This window comes from Triticum urartu, chromosome 3A, assembly GCF_056163025.1.
Source record: "Triticum urartu cultivar PI428250 chromosome 3A, HENAU_Tu73, whole genome shotgun sequence".
In the NCBI taxonomy this organism is placed as follows: Eukaryota; Viridiplantae; Streptophyta; class Magnoliopsida; order Poales; family Poaceae; genus Triticum; species Triticum urartu.
The window spans coordinates 654,421,034-654,446,833 of NC_141875.1; the positions used below are offsets into that span (position 1 = coordinate 654,421,034).

A 25,800-nucleotide genomic window follows, 5' to 3' on the forward strand; every position below is an offset into this window, starting at 1 on the left:
TGTTGGCACGAATACTAGTGGTGGTATTTATTAATAGTTGAACAACCTTGTCCTGTTGTCAATAAGATCGACATGATCGAGTTGCATTCCTAGTAGTATGTTTAATATACTAAGGATCTAAGGATTAGGGACCATGTGCTAATCCTCTTAACTGCCAAAAATGCTGCACTCTTGCCGTTTGGTTGCTTCATATGCTATGCAAGACTTACGCGTTGTGCCTTAGAAAATGGGCTCAAGAGTATGCAACTTTGTGTTAGGAACGACATGTCAACACGGAGAGAGAGAGAGAGAGAGAGAGAGAGAGAGAGAGAGAGAGAGAGAGAGAGAGAGAGATGCATTCTCTTATTCAGATTGGATGCATAATGTATGATGGCGCTGTGTTAGATGCGTACTATCCGGTGCTGCATATATATATATATATGGCCGGAATGGTGAAGGTCTGAATATCATCATGATCTTGCCCGAGAGGCAGCTGACATCCGGTAGGTACGAGCTGGGAGCTCTAGCTGGTCAGGTTAGTATCCTTTTGTGATGCGCTATTATGCTTTGTTGGTATGCATATGCCCATCGGCGCCAAGTATTATTACGCCCGTAATCTTCGAATTTGATATATGCTGCAGGTCGGGGGCCTTTATGAAGAGATCGCCATAATGCAGTTTTGTTGTTAATAGGAAAGCAACAGGAGAGACAACTAAGATCTTTGGTTTCATTATCGGGTTTCCCGTGGTACTACACCATATATATCGGCACATTCAAAACGGCATTTTTCGGAAAGGAGAGTAGAACCTGCTTCTACATCAATTGAGACCACATAAGCACATTCAAAACTGTTTTGGAATAGTCTCGGTTCGCGTTTGGCATTACAGAGGATCATGGTAATCCCGTTTGCCTCATTAGATTTGCCCTATTTTAGCTTTATGCGATGAAAAAATGACCGTATTACACCTATATTTAGTTGCGTGCATTTGTACAAACCTAACTTTATTAGGTACTCCCTCCGTCCGAAAAATCTTATCCCTTAAATTAATGTATCTAGCATCAAGTTAGTGCTAGATACATCCATTTGAAAGACAAATTTGGGACAAGTTTATTCGGACCGAGTGAGTAATACAGTATATAGGGACCAGTCTACACACGGTCATAATTTTTCCCTTGTGTTGTGCAACAGTCAGGACCGTTAGATTTGACGAAGTGGTCGCAGTACTCAACAGTTGACAAGCAGCTCCTGCAGTACTTCAAGCGATCTGCATCGGGAAAATTTTTCCCGATGATGGTAGGATTCCTTCCCATCACGTTCTGCAGGCGCACCAGGAACGCCGCCATCGCATTCAGCTTCTCCGCACTGCTTTCGCTGGTGGTGAACACCACGCCGCTGCTCTTCGCCGACAAGATGTGCCGGAAGTGCTGCGCCAGCCCGGGCGGTCATGGCCATGACGACGACGAGCTCGTCGAGGACTGTCACCGCCACCGGATACGGTGCCTCTGCATAGCCGTCTTCGCCTCCAACATCCTCCTCATGGTCACCGCGGCCTGCCTCACCGCGGTGCTGAACGTCGTCTACCTCTACCTCGCGGCGGCGGTGGTGTTGCTCGTCGTGGCGCCGTACGCGTGCCACATAGAGGCCTCGGCGCGGAACACGGTGACGTGGGGCATCGTGCAGTACGAGGAGTTCCAGGACGACATCCGGCACTTCTTCGACCTGTCGTCGGAGGCCACGCAGGCGGCGTTCCTGGGCCTGCCGGCGACGCTCTTCAGCCAGCTGAGGCGGAGCGAGTGCAGGCGCAGCGTGGGCGTCAGGGCGCCCGAGGTGCTCACCATGTACGCCGCGCTGTTCGGGCTCTTCATCATGCTCGTGTGCTCGGTGCCGCTGGCGGCGGACTTCAAGGAGACGAGGGAGAAGTTCATCCGGGTGTTCATCAGGTACTCCACGTACGCGCTCCTGGCGCTGCTCTCCGTCGTCGCGTTCCTGGCGGCCATCGAGGTCCTGCAGGCGTACATCGTGCTGGCCTTCGTGCTCGTCTTCGTCGCCTTCCTCGGCGGCCTGTTTTGGCACGTCCATAGAGCGCCGCCGCGGTCCCCGGGGAGGGGGGCCGGAGAAGGCGACACGGCAGGGGCGGTGGCGCGCAGGCGGCGGTCGCTGATCTGGTTTGGCTTCTGCCCGGCCATGTTCGGCGCCCTGATGGCGTCCTACTCCAGGAGCGTCAGCGGCGACGGGCCCGGCTTCAGCAAGCTGTACAGGGCCTGCGTGTTCTTCATCTTTGTCTCGCTCATCGCCAACCTCACGAGGATGCTACTCGTTCACGAGGTCCAGGACGAGGACGGCGAGGCGCCGCTACTGCTCATCTCCGGATTGGTGAACGTCTTCCTCATGGCGCTCACCGTCCTCTTGGTTGTTCTCGTGGCTCTGCTGCAGCCGCAGCAGATTCAGAACACATTCGTGTTAGCTTGACAGGAAATAATACTTACTGACCAAAAAAAATCGAACGCTTTAGCTATACGAAAGTTGCCTGGTTTTCAAATCTGGGCAAGGTTTATTATTATTTTGTCAAAATTTATGCTGTATATTTTTTCTTGTATTGTGTCATGGCTTTTTTGACTGAACTTTTGGGGATTGACTAGTCAATGTGTACGTGCAATGCACGTTAACTTGAAAATATATTAAGTGTATGTAGATATTAAGTAGGATATTATTTACGTGTTATTATGTGATTAACATTATATTTGACATGAAATTAATTGTACGCTAAACGTATTGAGCACTCGACATTGAAGCAGTCTAGGTCGTTGGATTGATATGATTAGATGGCCGAGATTAATTGGATCTGCCCGTTTGGGTCTTTTTATATTGGTATAGATAATCAGGGGTACCCTGGTATGTGTGTGTCGCATGGTCTGCCCAGTTGCCGCCACACGTTGGACGCACCCGTGGAAACACGTTTTTTTCCTGCACCATTTTTGGGTTTTTATAGCTCTTTCTTGATTTTCTCAGGGTTTTTCATTCAGATTTTCGGATTTTGCCCGGTTTTCTTTGAATCGAAGGGGTTTAAAGAATTTTTCCTACAAGATTCATATCCTTTAAAATTTATATAAAATTATTGTAAATCAAAAGCGGCCTAACTAGTGATTGCAGATGTGATATAGTTGGACTCATTTAGCTGATATCAACTGACATTACCAATTGTTGTTATAGTCCGTTTTTGTTGGCAGATCGCATCTCAGAAGTGTTTCTTGTCCCCCGCGCCAATGGACTAGTTTTGTTTGTATTTTTTTCGGTTTGTCTATGGGCTAGTTGTTGGTTGGAATTATGTAATTGTCTATGGGGTTGATCGCTACTTATTCAAAATCTCTAGTTAAGGTCTTCTTTGGTTTATAGGATAAAATATTATAGGAATATTAAACTTATAGGAAATATGATGTCATGTGCCTCAAATTCTATGAATAGGAATATTTAAAGAGATGTTCTTTGGTTCACATCATATGATTTTTTTCTATAAAGTCTAGGCTAATGTTTATTTTTCTATGTGATTCAGTATATTTTTTCTATAAGGATAGGAAGAAATTCCTCCGAAGAAATATGATTCAGTTCCTACAGACCGAAGGACTTCAAAGGATTTTTTCTTAGAAATCCTATCCTACAGAATTCCTCCTAAATTCCTCCAAACGAAGGGAGGCCTCGTCACTCCCGCTCCTTGAGGTGGTGACAAGTGACGCACTGTATGTACTACACTTGTCGCAAACTATGAGTTTTCTGTCTTTCTAGATTCATTTTTTGAAAGCGTTTGATCGCTTGAATCGTTCATCCAAATTATGAATCATTTTCAAGTTGCATTTCTCGCATTGAAATCCTTGAAATAGGTGCATGCTAATAGGTTTGGATGATCGTTCCCCCCCCCCCCCCCCCCAAATACCAGGAATATGAAAAAAAAGTGAAAACCATAAAAAGAATTGTTTTCCCGAAACTACCGAAAACAGAAACAAAAACAAATTGGAAACCAAGAAACATTTTTTTTTCCTTTTCACCTTTTTAGGAAGCACTCACGTCGAAGCACAAATGCGCTTTTCACTTTTCGATAAGCACATAGAAGCACAACTATGTTTTTCACTTTTTCGAAAAGCACAATTATGGAAAGCACAGTTGTGCTTTTCACTTTTCACACAGAGTGCTTAGGAAAATAGAAAAATCGATTCTCTCCCCTACAAAACCTAAAGAAAACCAAGCAAATCTGAAAACTTGAAGAAGAAAAACACATGAAAAAAAAGTTTTCACAAGTGCGATCAGCGTGGGACATGTGGTGGCGGCTCAGAACATCACATGGCACGCGTCCGCTGGGAAGGTGTTGCAAGGGTACTCGTTGTTTAATCAATTTCGATCTCTAAATGTTTAATTTGGGCACTCTCCGCTTTAAATGATACTTTCTTCGTCTAGGTTTATTAATCCTTCATCAAGTAACTTGGGACCAAGAGAGTATATTATTAGTGAAATCAATGACTAAAAGTTGATCCAAAATATGAGGAGATTAATAAACCTAGATAAAGAAAGCACCTAAAACTCATCATCTAGGTGGGGGATTTGGATCATTTAGATTTGTCTGAGGGTTGTCCTAATGGAAAGTGTCCCTGGTCCCACCCGTCAATCTTAGAGGCAAATGATGAAAGTTAGAAGTAAAATGGGGCAAATAATCCATCATAATATCTAATTATATATTTTCTGAACTCAAATTTAGGACGGAGGAAGCAGGGACCATAAGTCCATAATCTGTCTGGACTCCTGATCCCTGCAGAAACTTCTAGAAGCATCATTCACGGGCCGGAATCCCCATGGACGGCGCGGCCTCTATGAAGGCGGCGGCGGCGGCGGCGGCGGCGGCGGTGGCGGAGGGACCCTCCGGCGACGCCGTCGATCTCGACTCCAGCGTGCCTGCCGCCTCTGCATTGCCCGGTCCTGTTCGTCCTCAACCTCCTCTGCCCGAACTCCCCCGCTATTCTCTAGATTTCACTTCAAGATTTCTTTTTTCAACCGTTTGATCTGGGGATGGTGTGTAATTATCTGGTGTGTTATAGGGGGAAGACGTGTACGTGGTTTTGTTGGTGAAGGCGTCGCTCAAGCTGCTTGGGAAGGATCTTCCGCCTCAAATTCGGCACTATGGCTTCGAGATGATGCAGGTTATTCCTTGGCACATGCTACTCATATCTGTTTACTGTCACATGGAGTTCTGTCCAGATAGAAGTAGTACTACTTATTTGCTGATTTACTGCATCTACATCTGCATCTGCAACTCTTCAGTTGAGTAAATAGCATAAAACTACTACTTTACAGGTTAGGGTTCCAAAAAACTATCGATTTTTAATTTTTCTCAGATAACTACTAAGTTAGGGGTTGACTGTTCCAAAAAACCCCAAATTCTCTTTGTTAAAAATTAAACATGTTTATGACACGCCGGGCCCGCTACTAAACACACCGTTTGGTTGACCGTTTGTTTGACCGTTAACTGACTTGTGGGGCCACATGTCAGTGCCTCATCAACAGATTTTTTACAGATTAGCCCCTACAAATATTTTTAAAAAGCAAACGGGTCTTTGGAATCATTTTAAAAAAGCAATCGGGTCCTTGGGCTGTCGCCGCCACGCCTCCAAAGGGCTCTACCCGTGGTCGCCGTTGCACCATGGGGCTTCGCCCGTGGTCGCCGCGCCCACAGCCTGGGTGGCCGGGGTGGTCGCCGGGCGCGCCGCCGTGGGGCTCCGGCTCAGGTCCTCGCGCCGCCGCGCGCCATAGGGATCCGCCTGGAGCACCGGCAGGCATGGGGCTCTGGCTCGGGTCGCCGCGCCACCGCGCACCATCGGGAGCCGCCTGGGGCGCCGCCGGCCATGGGGCTCCGCTCAGGTCTCCACGCCGCCCCCACGCCGTGCCTCGCCCGCGGCCGCCGCCATCCCCTGGCCCGAGCTCCTCAAGCTCGACGCAGATGGCATGCGCCGCTGCTGGAGTGTCTCGGACGAGGCCGGCCTCGTTGCAACCGTCGCCACCAGGAGCTCCGGCTTGGGGGGAGGTTCGCCGGCGTGGGAGGGGGAGGGGGTCGCCGGCTTGGGAGGGGGAGGGGGTCGCCGGCTCGGGAGAGGAGATGTCTGGCACAGGAGGCAGAGAAAGAAGAAATAGAAGAGGAAGAAGAAACTTACATGTGGGCCCCACATGTAAGTTAACGGTCAAACTAAGGTCAAACTAACGGTTTGTTTAGCTATGGGCCCAACCTGTCATAATCGTGATCAACTGATAAAGACTCGATGATTTGGGTTTTTTGAAACAGCCGACCGCCTATTTGGTAGTTATCTGAGAAAAATTAAAAATCGGTAGTTTTTTAGAACCCTAGCCTGTAAAGTAGTAGTTTTATGCTATTTACTCTCTTCGGTTAGTAGTACACGCTCCATCTTACTTCGGTCACTACTTCATCATTACAATAGTATGGCTGTTGTGAAATTTGCCTGGAAAATCACAGCATTCCTACATTTGTTAATATATACCCCATAACTCATGGCGTGATCGATGATCGTGCCGCTCAGCTAGCTATAACTCATGGCGTGCTGATATTGGTAGCATCTACTTGTGAGGTGGGTTGAGGTTCGTATCGCAGAACAGAGTGGGTTTGGAGATGCGTCTGATTTGGTAGATTATTTTTATTTGGTAGACTGGTTAGCTGCCCCCCTCGATCTGTTTCCATCAAGCAGTGCTACAGCTTCGTTAGGGGAAAAATGTTCTTCCTCGTTTTTGTTATTTGATTTGTTTCTTCTGTGCTTGTTTGCAGGTAATTTGGAGTTGCGTGTGATACTGTACCTATCCGTCAATAAGATATGTTTATCTTGTTGCCTATCTTTTATCAGGGTCCGCCAATTAACTTTTTGGATGGTCGTGGTCGAGAGCATGATCAACAGGTATGATCCTGTTCAGAGTAATGCTACTAGTGATTTAGTAAGACCCACTGAATCTTTTGTGCCAAAATGGCTGGTAAGCATACTGTTAACCTCTCCATTCTCTTCTTGTTTGTTTGGCATATTTGGACTTGTGGTTGCTGAATTACCTCTTGAAAAAAAAATCAAGTGATTCTTAAAATATTTATTTTCGGAGTTACAATAAATACACATGTCCTGTAGGTGTTTGAAAATTAATACGTCAAGTTTCTTAGTTATGAAACTGTAAAATTCCTAAACGAATGGGATCTGGCCTACCTTGTAACATTTATGGGCCTTAGGACTTGTTGTAACCTGGCCTGTAAGAGTTAGGGTGCCTTTGGTTCAGCTTTTGCACCCATTTCTGCTGTGACAAAGCTGAAAGCTAACCAAGGGGGGATTTTCACCACATAATCTGCAGACGCAACAAATTTCACACAGTGCAAATCTCACAGCAGCTCGACCCCAGCTTCCATCGCGCTGAGGGCAGACGTTTGCCGAAAATTTCCCACCCTGCCACCCCGCAAGTCATACCGGTTCGATTTCTTTTCCCCCTTAACCAAAGCGAGACACTAGTCCACTTCTACTCGGCGCTTCGAACAGGGAAAGCAGGAGGCAGAGCCTCAGAGCTCACCCTCAAGCTAGTTAGGCTGTGTACGTTTACTGTGATGGGGTTGTTTGGTGGATATGGTGTACCTGCGTGAATAGTGGGTGGCTTGTTGAAGGCTAAATAGCTGAGTTAGTTTTGTGTGGACTCCGATATTTATCAATTTATATGCGGGCACATCACACCTTCGTTTTCACCTTATCCAGGCTCACCATATGCACACTTCTTTATGTTTTCCCATTGACTTGGCTACAGATGACCTCCCTGTGTCACCGGTTAGTTTCCGGTCCATCTGGCCAACTAAACATGCACACCCAGGCTAAATCCATATGCTCAGCGGTGCATGATGGGTTGACAGCGACCATTCAGGGGAGAACCAGCATTGGAGAGGTGCAAGAAACACCAAATAGGGACTAAAATAAACATCTAGCTTCAACTTTAGTAGGCTTGTTTTCTGTGCCCCCAGCGCGTTCGTGAACTTGGGTGCGTGTGTTTTTCCTTCTTTTGTGTTTGGGTAACCCTTGTGGTTGCCAGTGTGGACCTTTGTGTTTTGGTGTGTCGGCCTGGCTGTTTTTGGACTTGGCTTTATCTATAAAGCGGAGCGCGGAGCCTTTCTCGGTAGTAGGGAAGCTGACGGAAGGATGGAGTCCAAGTGGAGAGATTGCAGTCCTCTTTAGCAGTCAATACTGTTAAAGTATATTATATCTCCTCTTCGTAATAGATCAGTCTTTTGGGATAGTTGGTTGATAGGATTTTCTAACATGGTATCAAACCTGAGGTCTTAGGTTCAAGTTTCAGTTCCCGCATTCCCCCCAATCATTTATGCCCGCCCAAGACGGGCGTGAGCGGAGGTGTTGATCATTCCATATCCACATTGGATGTGAGAGAGAGGGGAGGGGGGTGTTAAGTATAGTTAGGATAGTTGTTTGATAGGAACATCTAACATGGTATCAAACCTGAGGTCTTGGGTTCAAATCTCAGTCTCCGCGTTTCTCCCAATCATTTATCTCCGCCCAAGTTGGGCGTGAGGGGAGGTGTTGATCATTCCATATCCATGTTGGATGTGAACGGGGCGTGTTAGATATATTATATTTCCTCTTCCTAACAGATCTGTCTTTTGGGATAGTTGGTTGATAGGATTATCTAACAAGTACATTGCAGAGTTTAGGGAGTGGGGAAGTTTTATTTTTCTTTGAATATCCTGAATCTTATTGGCACATTGTAGCTTATGTTTTGCTTTTTAGTTTGGATACTGAAAGTAGCCATCATAGCTCACGATGCTGCTCTAGGGATTTACATCTTTGACTGTTCTAGTGTCATTGATGGTGCAGGGTAAGTATAAAGTAACACCAGACTATCAAGAAGAGGCCGAGCTACTTCGTTGGGAGCATAATCTCCTGTCTGAAGCATTTCTCAGTGTGACGACCTGTCCTGGGTACAATGGAAATAACATCCTTTTACACTCCCATGTTGTCACATTAAGTGCACTAATAAAGTTCAGTACTACAGATCATGATGCAAAACAAATTGTATGCCTTTTGTCTGCCAGGATTGAATGTAAGGAGGAGTTGCTTATGTCTCTACTGAAACCTTTGAACAAAATTTGGACCCAGCCAGAGTGGAATGAAGAATACATGCGTTATACATATCGTCTAACTGGTCTTCTTTGCAATGATCAATTTATGGAGACAATATGTTTGTTGGTAAAGTCATTTGAGGAGGAGATCAAAGGAAGAAAAATTGAACATTCTACGGGAACACAGGAAAAATGCCGTCCAACATCAACTACCAATTATCCGTACTCATCTACCTTTCCACAACTAATGCTTGCCCTGCTCTTACGGGTAAATAACTACCACCAACACTTCATTTCTTACAGATTGTGATAGTAGAACCCCCATACAATTTTTAGGATTTTTTCAGTCAGTAACTTGGAAAAATTACTTAAAAAAAACTAGTATTGCAAAGATGTATGTGCATGGGCCCCGTTTGTCAGTGACACAACTAGTGGTATTTTTGTGGGGTCCTCCCTCTGTTCAAATGCTTATGAAAACTACCCTAGTTTACATTGTTGCTTTTCATGTTTTATTGTGATTATGTAGTTGCAATGTTTCCCATTTACTTCAGATCCTTCATTTTATACACATGGCTTGGATGGATCGGTCTGAGTGTTATGATCTGCCAGAAATTATTTGGAGAGCTAGGCTCATTAGTACCAACGAGATATCCAGTTTTCTGAAGGAGAATAATACTTTACCTGCCAATGATGGAGTCGATGTTCGTAGGATGAATGCTATTGGAACATGGTTACGTGAAATTCGAGAAACTGGGTAAGTCTTCTGCTTCACAGCTGTTTGTCAAACCGATTCTATTGTTTCAACAGAGACATAAAATTGTATTCCGGTTGCATTAGTGATTTCCGTATCGTTAAATTGTGCGTTTATGTTCAAATCAGTATTTAATACCCTAGAAAGGAGGTTCTAAAGTGCATTCGCTCCTAGCCAGATGACAGCTTCCCTCTGATCTTTCAATTGTCTGTGTGTTTGAAAGATGTTATTTTGTATAATGTTGCAGGTATAATATCATAGGCTTGTGCGCGTCTGTTGAAAGATCAATGTTTGGATTGGACTGTTCTCTTTTCATCGATACTCTTGCAATGGATATAAGCTTCATGGATTTTGATCATGTGGGGAAACTCATACAGCTCACCTTCATTCCATTAGTCAGTTGTTGTCCTCGAGGATGTTGGGACAAATGGGTGGTGTTGTTGTTGGAACCTTTATTTTTCTACTGTGACGATACCTTTGGTTATGCGTGGCTCAGTCTTATACATGAGGGACGAGCTGAAGTACCAGCTTACTTTGGCAATCTCTATGGACCGGAAGAAAAAGTCAAGAAATTAGAAGTGGAGCTGTTGCTTAAATTCACTCGTTCTGTATCTTGTTTGCTCGGGGTTTTAGCATCAGAAGAACTTAATAGTGGCCTTCCGCAGTTGAATTGCCCAAAGTCTGACTTGAAATCCATATCTTCCAGCTCCCTTTTAGGGTATGAGCGTCATTCAATTGTGTTTTCTGCGTGTGATTTCTACACATTTACTTACTCTTTAGTACTGCTTCTTGTAGGTATATTTTACTTCACAATTGCTTTTGGAGGTTTAGTATGTACTTGTTTGGGTATTTGGTGGATTATCAAGCAGCTAAGGAAGCACTACCCTTTTGTCATGCATTGATCCGCCTTGCCGTTGCTACTGATGACGAGAGACTGAAACAGTTTATTCTTGATGAAATGCTTCCGACTCTTGTCCGGTTTGATGATAGGAGTCCTCAAAGTGGAATCTCACGGTTAAGATCGGAGTTAAGTTCAAGCATAGAAATGACTTCTATGGATGATGTTGTTTGTCTTTGTCGGGAAATATATGAAGTTTACTTGCACAATTAGGTAAGTTATGAATGTATCTATTTCTATTGTATACTTGTAATTTGTTGTGATCTCAAGGGTTGTAGCCATATGTGCGCTCAAAAGATCCAAATATGTATGCTAACTGGTAATTTCTTTCTGCCAAAGATACCTCTCTTGAGCCTTAGGAACTTGGTGGCTATAAGGTCTAGTTTTGACAATGGCATGACATAGCTGCTTGTGGATTCATTTGTTATCTAGCTGAATACTGGCTGCTGATGGACCAATTCTTTTAGATGCTTCTGAGTAAACTGCATTAAATCAAATAGCATGTTGACATTTCCGTGATTGAAATGTTTTACTTTTAAGTCCAAAATCTAATTATGTCTGATCATATGCACCACGAGAGCACTCTAGCAACATAGCTATCTGGTTGCTGGTCGTCCTGGATTTTCCATTTAGCTTCCTATAGTATGATGTGCCATAGGAGCTGTGAGATATTTTTGTAAAGGTTAACGAAAGTCACAAGCATATAGCTGTTTATGCTGCATGTTTTCCCATTGACTTGGCTCCAGCTGACCTCCCTGTGTCACAGGTTAGTTTCTGGTCCATCTTGCCAACTAAACATGCACACCCAGGCTAAATCCATATGCTCAGCGGTGCATGATGCGTTGACAGCGACCATTCAGGGGAGAACCAGAATTGGAGACGTGCAAGAAACACCAAATAGGGACTAAAATAAACATCTACTCCCTCCGTCTCATAATATAAGAGGGCAGTGTCAAAAATGCTCTTATATGATGGGACGGAGACACGGAGGGAATAGCTTCAATCTTAGTGCGCTTGTTTGCTGTGCCCCCAGCGCGTTCGTGAACTTGGCTGTGTCTGGCATTAACCTTTTCTTTTCCAAGCAAAGTTCAGTTCAGTCAAACACTGTAAGTGAATTCTGCTATGACATATGTATTTGACCTAATTACAATTATGAAGGGGGAACAGGAGGACAGAAAGATGTGTATGGATGGATTCAGTGATTGGTTCGAAAAGGAATTGGAGGATCTTCATAGACGTGCGTCTTTGCCTGCTCCAATTTTTTTTCCAAAGTACCTTGTGTGGAATTGGGAGGTGAGTTCTCCTATTCTTCTTATAATCCTGTCTCTAACATTCAAAGAAGTTACTTGGCTTACTTCTCGTGCTCGTTTTTCTTCACAATATGTTCCGTTTTGTGCTTTGAGCAGTTTAATGAAGAATGTGACAGATATTTCCCTACCTATTTGGAAATGCTGCATGAAGTGGATACAATGAATGACTGTCTAGCGGTAATTTTTGCTCCATCATGTGATTTTCATTGTTAAGCACATAACTATCCGATGTTAAATAAAATGCTCAGTTGTGTCTGTCTGACCATGTGCTCAAGGAAACATGTTTTTTGGTGTCCATACGCATGTGTTGTATGCCTTCTACTTTATAGTAATCGTCCATTTTTTACTAGCCTAGGCATGTGTAAAGAATTTACTGTATTATGTTGTGGATTCACAGAAAAGCCCATAAAATCTCTGCCCTGTCAGTCTATACGCCTTTTGGCCCCAACTTACAGGTTGAACTTTTCATCGTCCGTCCAAGACAAAATCACTTGTAGGCTGTCACAATCAAATAAAGACTAGTATGAAAAAAAGGTGTTTCTAAAACTGTAAAATTTTGTGTGAAGATGGCCTGTTCTCTAGTGTTAGGAAAAGCTGCTAGTCTGAAAGATTTATTTTGCTATAGGCTTGGATCTCAATAGATAAACAAGATAAAATTCCAGTAACGACAATGTTGGAATGGGGAGGCAATGATTCTTTTTGATGAGTTTATTTTGATTCTCAGTTTTATTTTATCTGCCTTTTTTAGCCTGTCAGGACTACATTCGCTATTGGTAGAACCAGGGGTCCTACCGTATCTGCTCCGGAGGTTGTAGGGGAAGGATGGAGTGGGACGGGGCGATGATCGGGCGCGCCGGCGGCTGGGCGCCGTCGCGTCGGAGGGAGATGGCGGCAGCGGCTAGGGTTAGAGGCGGCTAGGGTTCCGGCTCCTCTGGGAGCCGGGCAATAGGGATAATAATATTCTTATTGCTTAATTCCAAAAAGAGTCTTATAGCCTATATTTATAACCTAGATAACTTGCATAAGAATTAACCTAAGATAACTTGTGGGCTAAGATTGCCTGGTGGGCCTAGCTAAACCGGCCATAACACTTCTCCCCGCCTGCACAAACAGCTCGTCCTCGAGCTGTAAGGTGGGGAAGCGCCTGCGGAACTCCTCGAGGCGATCAACCAGTGTCAAACACCTTCTCGACAGCTGGGGCGGCCAGGTCGGCGGCGACGGCGTCCTCCGGAATGTAGTCTGCAACCTCCAGGTAGAAGAGTCGCGGGCAGGCATGACCGGGCGTGTAGGGCTCGTCGGAGTTGAAGCACAACCCTTGGCGGCGACGCTCGAGTAGCTCGGCTGAGGTGAGCCGGCGGAACGGGCGCGCCGCGGTCGCGGCGAGGGGTGCCGCAGAAGCCTGCGCAGGCCGACCCTGCGCGGAATCCGGCCCGGATAGCGACCCAGTGGTCCGGAACGGTGATTCTTGCTGGATGGCCACCGCGCGGCGCTCGAACGCGCGGGCGTAGTACATGGCCGACTAGAGATCTTGGGATCCCCGAAGCTCCACGTCCACACGGATGTGATCCGGAAGTCCACAGACAAAGAGGTCGGCCCGCTGCTGCACTGTCATGCCCGACGCATGGCATGCCAGGGCCTGGAAACGGTCGGCGAAGTCCTGCACCGTGGAGGTGAAGGGAAGGCGGCTCCCGCGAACCAGAGGCCCAAAGCGAAGGAGGCAGAGCTCGCGGAAGCGCTCCCAAGGGGGCATGCTGCCCTCGTCCTGCTCGAGGGCGTAGTACCAGGTTTGGGCTGCACCGCGGAGGTGGTAGGATGCCAGCCAAGTGCGCTCCGACGCGAGCGTGCGCTGGCCACGGAAAAACTGCTCACACTGGTTGAGCCAGTTAAGCGGGTCCTCCGTGCCGTCATAAGTGGCGAAATTGATCTTGGCGAACCGTGGCGGCGTCTGGGTCGGCACGCCATGGCCGGCCGGCTCGGCGGTGCGGAGCAGTGATGATGACGGCGCCCGGTCCACGGTGGGGAGGCCGTCGTAGGCCCTCGTGGAGCCAGACGAGGCCCCAGACTGCAACGTGGGTACCGGTGGGTCCCCGGCCTCTGTGTAAACTGGCGGTGGCGACATCCCGGTTAGCGAGGCTGGGATCGGGGACGGCGACGGCAGAAACCGGACCTGCTGGATCGGAAGTCCTCCTGGTGTGGAATGGCCCAGTCCGGAGCTGGGCGGCGGCGGTGGCAGCTGGACCGGCGCGGGCGGCGCGGCTGGGGCGGGCGCGGGCCACTACGACGCTGGGGCGGGCGCGGGAGGCGCGGGTGGCGCCGCGAGAACCGGCGCGGGCCACTACGGCTAGGACGGCGCTGGGACGGTCGGTGGCTGGAGCGACGGATGGGCCCCGACGATCGCTGCAGGTACCGAGTACCAGGGCAGGTGCAGCAGCGGCGGGGGCCCGCCGGTGTAGCCCGCCTACAACGGCAACAGGGGCGTCCCGCTCGGGCCCGACGTGTTTTGGATCGGCCAGTGCGTCGTCGGGTGGCTGTAGGCGGGGGGTGCAGCCGGCGGGGTGGTGTGCGGGCCGGCCAAGTACATGGAGATGCCCTGGACGGCCGTCACGAGGTCCCGCAAGGTGCTGGTCATCTCCGGCGTGAAGACGGAGGTTGTCGGCAGCGGGGAAGTGACGGGGGCCGGCGGCGCGGAGGTGATTGGGGTCGGCGGCGTTGGGGACCTAGCAGTGGTCATCGGGGCGGTGGTGATGATGGGCAGCGGCGGCGTGGGTGTTGATGACAACATGATCGAATCCGAGTCTCTGGATACCAAATTGGTAGAACCAGGGGTCCTACCGGATCTGCTCCGGAGGTTGTAGGCGAAGGATGGAGTGGGACGGGGCGATGATCGGGCCCGCCGGCGGCTGGGCGCCGTCGCGTCGGAGGAAGATGGCGGCAGCGGCTAGGGTTAGAGGCGGCTAGGGTTCCGGCTCCTCTGGGAGACGGGCAATAGGGATAATAATATTCTTATTGCTTAATTCCAAAAAGAGTCTTACAGCCTATATTTATAACCTAGATAACTTGCATAAGAGTTAACCTAAGATAACTTGCATAAGAATTAACCTAAGATAACTTGCATAAGAATTAACCTAAGATAACTTGTGGGCTAAGATTGCCTGGTGGGCCTAGCTAAACCGGCCATAACACTTCTCCCTGCCTGCACAAACAGCTCGTCCTCGAGCTGTAAGGTGGGGAAGCGCTTGTGGAACTCCTCGAGGCGATCAACCAGTGTCAAACACCTTCTCGACAGCTGGGGCAGCCAGGTCGGCGGCGACGGCGTCCTCCGGAATGTAGTTTGCAACCTCCAGGTAGAAGAGTCGCGGGCAGGCATGGCCGGGCGTGTAGGGCTCGTCGCAGTTGAAGCACAACCCTTGGCGGCGACGCTCGAGTAGCTCGGCTGAGGTGAGCCGGCGGAACGGGCGCGCCGCGGTCGCGGCGAGGGGTGCCGCACAAGCCTGCGCAGGCCGACCCTGCGCGGAATCCGGCCTGGATAGCGACCCAGTGGTCCGGAACGGTGATTCCTGTTGGATGGCCACCGCGCTGCGCTCGAACTCGCGGGCGTAGTACATGGCCGACTGGAGATCTTGGGGTCCCTGAAGCTCCACGTCCACACGGATGTGATCCGGAAGTCCACCGACAAAGAGGTCGGCCCGCTGCTGCGCCGTCATGCCCGACGCATGGCATGCCAGGGCCTGGAAACGGTCGGCGAAGTCCTGCACCGTGGAGCTGAAGGGAAGGCGGCTCCGGCGAACCGGAGGCCCAAAGCGAAGGAGCAGAGCTCGCGGAAGTGCTCCCAAGGGGGCATGCTGCCCTCGTCCTGCTCGAGGGCGTAGTACCAGGTCCGGGCTGCACCGCGGAGGTGGTAGGATGCCAGCCAAGTGTGCTCCGACGCGAGCGTGCGCTGGCCACGAAAAAACTGCTCACACTGGTTGAGCCAGTTAAGCGGGTCCTCCGTGCCGTCATAAGTGGCGAAATTGATCTTGGCGAACCGTGGCGGCGTCTGGGTCGGCGCGCCATGGCCGGCCGGCTCGGCGATGCGGAGCAGTGATGATGACGGCGCCCGGTCCACGGTGGGGAGGCCGTCGTAGGCCCTCGCAGAGCCGGACGAGGCCCCAGACTGCAGCGTGGGTACCGGTGGGTCCCCGGCCTCTGTGTAAACTGGCGCTGGCGACGTCCCGGTTAGCGAGGCTGGGATCGGGGACGGCGACGGCAGAAACCGGACCTGCTGGATCGGAAGTCCTCCTGGTGTGGACTGGCCCAGTCCGGAGCTGGGCGGCGGCGGTGGGAGCTGGACCGGCGCGGCTGGGGCGGGCGCGGGAGGCGCGGGTGGCGCCGCGAGAACCGGCGCGGGCCACTGCGGCTAGGACGGCGCTGGGACGGCCGGCAGCTGGAGCGACGGATGGGCCCCGACGATCGCTGCAGGTACCGAGTACCAGGGCAGGTGCAGCAGCGGCGGGGGCCCGCCGGTGTAGCCCGCCTAGAACGGCAGCAGGGGCGTCCCGCTCGGGCCCAACGCGTTCTGGATCGGCCAGTGCATCGCCGGGTGGCTGTAGGCGGGGGGCGCAGCCGGCGGGGTGGTGTGCGGGCCGGCCAAGTACAGGGAGATGCCCTGGACGGCCGTCACGAGGTCCCATAGGGTGCTGGTCATCTCCTCCGGCGTGAAGACGGAGGTTGTCGGCAGCGCGGAAGTGACGGGGGCCGGCGGCGTTGGGGACCTAGCAGTGGTCATCGGGGCGGTGGTGATGATGGGCATCGGCGGCGTAGGTGTTGATGACGACATGATCGAACCCGAGTCTCTGGATACCAAATTGGTAGAACCAGGGGTCCTACCGGATCTGCTCCGGAGGTTGTAGGGGAAGGATGGAGTGGGACGGGGCGATGATCGGGCGCGCCGGCGGCTGGGCGCCGTCGCGTCAGAGGGAGATGGCGGCAGTGGCTAGGGTTAGAGGCGGCTAGGGTTCCGGCTCCTCTGGGAGCCGGGCAATAGGGATAATAATATTCTTATTGCTTAATTTCAAAAAGAGGCTTACAGCCTATATTTATAACCTAGATAACTTGCATAAGAATTAACCTAAGATAACTTGCATAAGAATTAACCTAAGATAACTTGTGGGCTAAGATTGCCCGGTGGGCCTAGCTAAACCGGCCATAACAGCTATTTTCGAAATTCCACAAATTGCTCTAGAGATAGAGCTAGAAAAAACTTGTTGGACTACTGACACAACAGGAGCCTCGAGTAGTACCTTTGGGAGCTGCCTCCAAAAGCTTGTTTTGTACCATAAGTTTGTGGGGATTTAAGAACGCTACGTTTCCTCTGATGTTATGTTTTGTTAATAAAACGGTAAGTTGAACTAATGAACAAGTCACTTGCAGCATAAAATTGATAATCTTCTTGAGAGATTGAAGCCAGAGTTTAAGGCAAGGTATGCCATTAACAGCTTGCAGCATCCTTATTTGCGAAGCATGTCTCGTATGCTACAGGTGAGTCTATTGTATTCTTGACAACCTTCAGCTTGCAACATGCACGTGCATTTCTCCCCTTTGTGATGTTAGTTTATTTTTTATTTTTTTGTTTTCAAGAGAAAGGAGCTTGGTGTATGGAAATGTTATCAGAGACGTTCTGATGAGATCTACAAGTTTTTGGTCCAACTTATCGAGCTGAAACCTTACATTAAGGTATTTGGCCTGATCCTTATTTTTCAGCAAGGGACATTCCTAACTTCCCCTGGATCATTTACAGCGAACTGATTGTTGGGATGATGTTATGGACCGTCTTGGGAAAAACTGTAATGTAGAAAACCTTTGGCCAAGTGAGGCACCAAGGACAATTGATGAAGTATTAGTTTCCTCTGTACTCCATTTAACTAAAGGCTAATCTAACTATATCTCCTCTTGTAGATTTTCCTTGATTCGTTGCTGTTTTTCTGGGAGCCTCAGTTTCATCCTTTGATACGTGAGGTTTATAATGATATCTTTGAAGTTGTTCCATATGTTTCCTAGATTATCCTATGCTGCAAGCTAAGTAAACTGATATTTCTAGCGCCACAAAGAGCTACTGCTAACAGATGCCCGTGAGTTAGCTAAAGGGAATTCAACTTTTGAGGTTTGTGCATTCATTTTCCATTTTGGGGGCATGGCCAGAACTTTACTAATCTAGTTCCTTTTTCACAGCCACTACCACTGGAACCTGACCCTGATGATTTCTTGTATCATTTGCGGCCATATGCATCGGTATACATCAGGAGTAAGAAGGAACAATCTGGGGTACGCCATTACTATTTTTAATTGTATTTTCCCATCCCCAAAGTTGCATCCGTGCTATGTGCACTGATATTCTAATAGATTTAGCAGTATTGCTGAGGAGATGATCAAATGCTACAATAAATGTGCCATCGGATTACTAGAACTGTGTAACACAATTTTATCCTTTCCTCATCTCTTTAGGAGCCATCTTGATAACACTGCACTTCCACCTAGAGAAACGAGTTGTGCCAGATTGGGTTAGCTGACAAACCCAACTTTTGGAGAACCAGCATCCTGACTTGCCTCACACACAAAGGACAAGCAGCAGGATGTGGCAGCACATGCTTAGATAACTGATCAGCTGTCCAGAAGTGGTTCTTGACAGCCAGCCAGATGAAAATTTTACAAAGCAGCAGAGCCCAAGATTTCCAAATCTTTTCCAGGGCGTAAACTCGATGGATCCCAGAAAGTAAGCATCGTAGGCCGACTTATACTGGTATAGGAGCCTGATTGAATTAGGCGCCATTTGTGCTGATCTGGCACATCATGGTCTAAGACAAGGTTGTCAACCATATCCATCATGGTGCTGATCCGGCACATCATAGTGTAAGACAAGGTTGTCAACCATATCCATCATGGTGCTGATCTGGCACATCATGGTGTAAGACAAGGTTGTCAACCATATCCCATATTTGAAGATATATTCGACAATTACTTGCACAATTAATGCTCCCTTAATGTCAGCCACCCATCTTCGGTTGATAAGAGCTTGAACCACCATTCACCGATTAATGTCTCGTTTGGGAATTAAAGAGAACAAATTAGGATCCAACTCCACCACCATTTTACCTTGCAACCAGCGTTCAGACTAGAACTTGGTCATCTCGCCATTGCCGATAATGGATTCAACAGCCACTCCAAATAAGGCCCGGGCGTTGCGTGGATCCTGAATTGGCAAACCATCCCAGGGCCAAGCTGGCTTGCCCCTATCTCATATAATTCTCTTGAAATTAAGTTGTAAAAATAGTGTAGACCTACTCCTGTATTCTCCAACCTATCAATTATCCCTTTAAAGTACAACTAAATAAAAACCTATAATTTCGAAAAATGGTAATCTATATTCAGCCTTATATTCTTTAACCTATATTGTTGTTACCATCTCAGGACTGCTAAATTTTGACTTCTTGGTGATTTAGCTATATTAATAACTTGGTCACCTTCTTGTCTATATTAACTTGGGAAGTCTTTTTCTCCAGTATTATACAGCTAAAGAACAAGTAAGTCTGCATGAAGAGTTTGATCATTATTTAGCTACATGCACATGGGATCATGCTCTGGACTTCTGTTCTTTCATGGTAGAACACCAGTTTCTTTTGTTGGAAACGTTCCACTATATGGCTCCACACGACTGTCTATTAATTGCTTTATGCATTGTTTGTATGCTGACTTTATTTCAGGAATGTGCTCGTAGAGACGATGAGAACGGTCAGTTTGCAAAACTGGACATCAGTCTTGCCAAAATGTCCTTTGAGGTACCTGTTACTTCGAAGGATTTTGTTGGTCGATTTTACACTCTTCTACTTATGTTTTTGACGGTTATGTTACAAATTTTTACTCTTTTATAGCGAATGGCCAATATTTATAAGCGGGAACAGGAAATGGACTCTTACACTCAGAGCTTGACAGCTGTCCTTCTCAATGATGAGGTATGTAAACCTGTTTCGAATCTTTAACTTAACTTTTCAGAGAGGTTAGGTGTAGTCTTTCCTCCCTGGTGATGCTTGTCCTTTTTCATGGAGGGCTCTACTCAATAATAATTTAATGCAATTCTTCTAGGAAGAAAAAGAACTTCAGACTTTCCACATCATGCTGAATTTCCTGTTTGTTTCGTTTCCCAAGACAAGATTTCCGTAATAATTTTGAATTTTTTTACGGTATAATTTTTTTCCAATAGTTTGGTTTAGTACAAAATCCTCAATTGAACTATGGATTAATGTTGATCTGTTGCAATTATGCTGAGTTGAACCATGTATATACATTGAAAACTTCCAGGTGAAAGGTCAACTTGCAAGTTTGATGAATCTGCTGGATGAAGAAGGCTTTTTCAGCATCGATGATGATTCTATTGATTGGGTACTTTTCTTATTAATAACTGTTATATTTTAGTAGTTCCATATTTGGTATAGTGACCATGTTTTTTTTCCTTTTGAAGGATAAGGAATCGTTTACGAAATTAGTGGATAAATTTAATGCTTTGACTGGCCATTGCTTTGATGGATGTTATGCACTCCAAGCAATAATGGTATACTTCTTTTGATATCTATATCGTCTCATATTACATGGTTGTTTAGGCTCCATTCTTTTTCTCGAATGTCAGGATCTTCAAGAATTCTTACCGAGAGAGGATGATGATACATGTCATGACGCTGTTAAAATGGTAGGCCTCCTCCTAAAGCCCAACTTATAACTCATTTCGTTCATGGAAATCTTCCTTCTGTTAAATATACAATTATTCATGGTCAACTTTTGACAGGTTGATTATGCAAATGAGGCATGGAAGGGAAATCTTGGGCATGTATGTTGAAGCATATATCTTGCTATAACTTTGGGACTTGAGTTATTGTGTTCATTATTTTGTTTGGTTCTTCAGTTTTACAGGGACACAAGGCATTATGAACATGAATACTATGACATGCTTAGACAACCTCTTAAAAAGGTGAGTGTTTTGTCTAATCCTCGTGAGTGTACCTGGAAATTTTGCTTGTATGAAAATATGAAGTGTACCATTTGAGCTGCCACATAATGAATTTGATCCCGCGTGGCAGCCACTTCTATATTTGGCTCTTTAATCCGTTGGTCTCTCTGCCCCACTCCTCACCATATCCAGCACATTCTCATTGTTGCCGGCTTGCCGCCATGAGTGCCCTGACTCTGCTTCATGCCTCACCACCCTAATATTTTTTTAACATTTGTTTGTCAAACATAACTATGGATCAAACAGCCTAGGAACAGGCTTTGTCCAGTTTTCAGAGTTGGGGGTTGCCATCTGATTGGTATAGGAGTTTATGATGAAAATTAGACTTAAATAAATAGGTGAGGACCAAAATTCCACTATTTTTTGTTCAAAACATTATAGTTACTACCATCATAAGTTGAATTTGGACAGATTTCTAAATGCAAAACCTATAGTGTGATACTTAAATTCTTTGACGAGCCATTTTGTCTATGGAAGGTTTTGTTTTTGTCCACTCAAGTTGAGCATGCAGAAGAAATGATGCCATCTGAAGAGTATGTCTTTGGAATGTTAATGGGTGAATTGACTGTTCTAGTGTGACATTCCAGTCCTACAATTGATGGAATGTGTCATTCTTACGTGACACACTTTCCAATGTGGAATCTGAACGATCTTATGAGCCTGGTGCTACTTTAAAGGAGCATTTTACTTGGCTTATGTGCACTTAAGAAGATGGATTACTATTTGCATTTAACTGTTTTATCTTCGCAATAGCTTGAAGATTTTGTAGTAAAAACGTGTCTTGATAATCATCTCGACCTGAAAATAACATGAATATGGGCTTTCATAATGTTTATACTTGTGTACAATATTCCTCTGTCTTGTTAGCCTATGTTCAGGTTTCTACATGTTTTTCTGAAAAGTGAAAACAGTATGGGTTTTCTATGTATCAGTGGGCTATTACATGAAAATCAGTTTAATTCTGTATGCTTAAGTTGCACCGAGAATCATGCTTCCTTAGATGGTGGCAAGAGGCATGAGGAGGCAGAGACATGGGGCCTGCTGCGTCCTCAAACAACCTGGTGGTGGTGGAGGCAGAGATGTAGAGTTTCTGATGTGGATAGAGCCATGTTGTGATTGGAGAAATTGAACTGACTTAGGTTTCTGCCGTGTTGGGCAGCACAAGGTAGTTTGTCTTGCCGTTGGTGGGGTGGTGACTGGTGACGATGCCGTAGACATGGCGATGGTGGAGGCAGATATATGCTGGTTAGGTTTGCAACTGCAATGGCTGAGGAGAGCGGCTGTATTGGCTGTTATAGGAACAATGGTGGCAGCTATTTTTGAGAAGGGTGTTCAATCTATTTTTTGTGGGTTGGCAGTGCGAGGCACTTGTCAGTGCTGGCGCCGCAAAAAACATCGAATTGTTGGAGGGAGATGACCGGTGAGCAGGTGAGCATGTCGGGGTGAGGATAAGTCGTGGAGGATTGGGTAGGAGAAAAATAAAATTGTGTTTCAAAATGCTAGGCGATCATACATTTTGAGATCCAACTTTGAGAAAGACTAAGGCCAACAATATGTTGGTCAAAGTTGAATCACGTAGGCGTCTTGTATGTTAAAACGAATGGGACATGGATGAAAAGGTGCAGATCCGCAAGATTTCGAAATAGTGGCAGAAGATTGGGAAAATACACATGAGCTCCTGGGTGCTCCACAGCCCTATAGGAATATTAATCGTAAAATTGAATTTAATGTTCGTATAGGGGTGTGAAGCACCCGGGTGCTACAAATCCGCTTCCCAGAAGATTGGGCATTTTTTAAGCGGTGAAATTTTCTTGTGTTGAAATCTGGTATTGCTGTTCTTCATCAGTTTGTTTATTTATTATCTATGTTGTACCCTTTTGTGCAGGTGTTTAAATTGGGCGATTTGTAGAGGAAATAGAAACCAGAAATGATGAGGTCCACTTAATCGGACCACATCGATTGCAGATGTCAGATTATGAGAAAATCAAATCGAGCAAACAAGCTCAGGGAAGAAGATTGTCACACCTGCATCACTAGACGACGATGCAGTGGACTGGTAGTGGGTGGACCCACTGCCAGGTCAGCAATAGATCCCACGACTGGAGCGAGGCTGGAGCGGGGCGTCCTATTTTAGGCCTTGTTCGGATCTCAGGAATTAAAACATACAAATGTGAGAAAATGTAGGAATAGCAAAGGAACTTAGTTGCAAAACAAAGTATCCGAAAACCTACAGGGAAGATGTAGGGATGGTGCATTCGTTTGGTTACAGGAGAAACAAAGTAATGCGTACTGGTGCAGGCTTGGGCTTGTCTGGAGATTGACAAGCTGCGCCGTGCATGGCTATGGCGTGGAGACGAGGCTTGTCATGGCGGTGACTGCAAGGTGGCCTGGCGCAGGATTTGCAGACCTAAACAGCTCGGAGGTCTTGGCATTGTCGACCTGCGGATGTTTGGCGCCGCGTTGCGGCTACGGTGGCTCTGGCTCGAGAGGACAACCCCCGAATGGCCATTGGTTGGACTCCCGACGCCATGCTCCATGACAGACCGCTTGATGTTCACAATCCGTCTTGTCAGTGGTAAGAGGGCATGTTTTTGGCTGGATGCATGGTTGGATGGGCAAGCTCCTTGTCTCATCGCCCCCGACATCTTCAACGTCGTTTCCAACAAGCGTCGGGTGGTGGCGTCCGCCCTGGCCGACAGAAGATGGGTTCGGGACCTGCAAGGCCGCATCACGATTGACACCCTTCCCTCCTTCGTCGCACTTTGGGTCAAGGTCGCGGCTTCAGCGCCTCTGACCACTGATGCGGTCGACTCCTTCGAATGCCAGTTCTCTGCAAATGGATGCTACTCCACGGCTTCGGCATACAGGCTGCAGTTCGTTGGCTCCATGTCATATGGTTCGATGACGACGATTTGGAGAGCTTGGGCGCCGGCCAAGCACAAGTTTTTTGCCTGGCTACTTGCCCAAAATAGGATCATGACAGCTGACAGGCTTCTGGCAAGGCAATGGCCCAATTCTTATTTCTGCCCACTATGCTGGCGGAACCTTTGAGACGGCCGAGCACCTCATGAGGTTAGGCGAGTGATAGGCGCCGGTTCGGCCGGTCGCACTCGCACCGCATACGTACGATTTGTTCTATATTAGCCGCACTATGGTGCATGTTAATCCCGAGCAGCCCCCCCCCTCCCCCCCCCCCCAGCCGTCAGCCAGCTCGCTGGCCGTCCACGTCACCGCCGGCCGCTGCCCTCGACAGCCCCCCGTTGCATGGACGTTCTACTGGCCGCCGGCTCCTCTCTAGCATCACCATCGCTTGTTCCCAGCATGGCCCGCCCCGGTTGCAGCATCCCCCGTCACCGTGGCTCTCGCTGGTTCTGCCGCATGCAGCTCCTGCCGGCAAAGGTCACAGCTCCAGCGAAGGAGTGATGCCATTGCATCAATGATGAGGTGCCAGTTCCAATTTTTTGTCGCCGGGTTGAAGCTTTTTAAAAATAGGGTTGAAGCTTTTCATGTCAATGATTGCAACTTTTTCGTTGTGTACTTGCGGGTTGAAGCTTCCTGTGAAACCAGTTGAAGCTTTTTATAAAACTGGTTGAAGCTTTTCAATTCAGCGGTTGAAGCTTTCCAAAATGATGGCTGTAGATTTCTTTATATCAGTGGTCGGTTGAAACTTCTCTACTCCGCCATTTGAAGCTTTTTCAAATATGGTTTGAAGCTTTCACATGAACTATTGAAGCTTATTTTCAGTTGTACGGGGTCCATCGAAGCTTTTTCAAACTATAGTTGAAGCTTTCATATGAACGATTGTAGCTTTTTCGGTGCATGGTGTCTTGTTGAAGCTTTATATACCACTGGTTGAATCTTTCGCGTCACCGTGGTTGTAGCATCCATGGTGGCTTCCAACTCCGGCTCGCCGGGGCGGAAGGAACCTGCAGCCGGGGGTAGCGGAGGAAGTGGGCATGGCGCTGGCGTTCGAGGTATGGACCTGCGCGGGATTGGGGCTAGCCGGCGGCGAGATCTGAAGGAGGAAGAGGAGGAGCATGGCCACCCCCGTGCGTGGACGCGGCTGAGAGAGAATTCGGGAGGAAGAAGATAGCGAGGAAGAATGGGGATCGGGAGGAAGAAGATAAGGCAGGGGCAGAGGGTCGCGCGAGGTGTACGATGGCCTCGATCGTGTGGCTCGCACAGGACCTGCCGGCCGGCGCACCGTGTAGAAACGTTTCCCATGAGGTTATGTCCTTGGACTGGCAATCTCTTTGGGCATTGGTGGCGGCTACCCATGTCAACCTACCTGCTCTATCACTAGCGGCCTGGAGGACGGATGCCACCCTTCAAAATTGGCTCACTGATCTTTCCGCCGCCCCGACTATGGCAAAGAAGGTGCGCTCTGTGATGTTGCTGTTGATCTGGGAGATATAGCGAGAGCGAAACGACTGCATCTTCAGGAATGTTGAGCTGCCACCTTCTTCGGTCCTCCACCGCGTTGATGAAGAGAGGACTACCTGGGCGTTGGCTGGCTGCCGGCATTTGTTGACGCGAGAATAGTGGCCTCTAGCTTTTCTTTCTCCGTTTCCTTTCTTTCTTTCTTTTTCCTTCGGAGGCTCTTTTTGGTGTTTCTTTCGCCGCCCCTCTTAAGAAAATGCGCAGCTCTCCAGCGTCCCTTCAAAAAAAAAACATGGGTACTGGTGCAC

At 47.7% G+C, this 25,800-nt stretch overlaps 1 protein-coding gene across 1 annotated transcript; it reads left to right on the top strand.

Moving 5' to 3' along the window:
• Positions 1–5,965: 5,965 nt before the first annotated feature.
• LOC125547126 (uncharacterized) lies at positions 5,966–24,163 on the top strand. Its single transcript, XM_087515874.1, has 26 exons — positions 5,966–6,044; positions 6,795–6,994; positions 8,875–8,978; positions 9,093–9,387; positions 9,671–9,873; positions 10,118–10,588; positions 10,666–10,976; positions 11,907–12,061; positions 12,175–12,255; positions 17,488–17,595; positions 17,695–17,790; positions 17,855–17,950; positions 18,013–18,072; positions 18,155–18,217; positions 18,286–18,378; positions 19,614–19,712; positions 19,815–19,889; positions 19,983–20,063; positions 20,410–20,490; positions 20,570–20,659; positions 20,735–20,794; positions 20,891–20,932; positions 21,008–21,073; positions 22,272–22,357; positions 22,471–22,540; positions 23,411–24,163. The coding sequence occupies exons 1-26, from the start codon at positions 5,966–5,968 to the stop codon at positions 24,161–24,163; spliced, it is 3,918 nt and encodes a 1,305-aa protein (XP_087372000.1).
• The last annotated feature ends 1,637 nt before the right edge of the window (positions 24,164–25,800 follow it).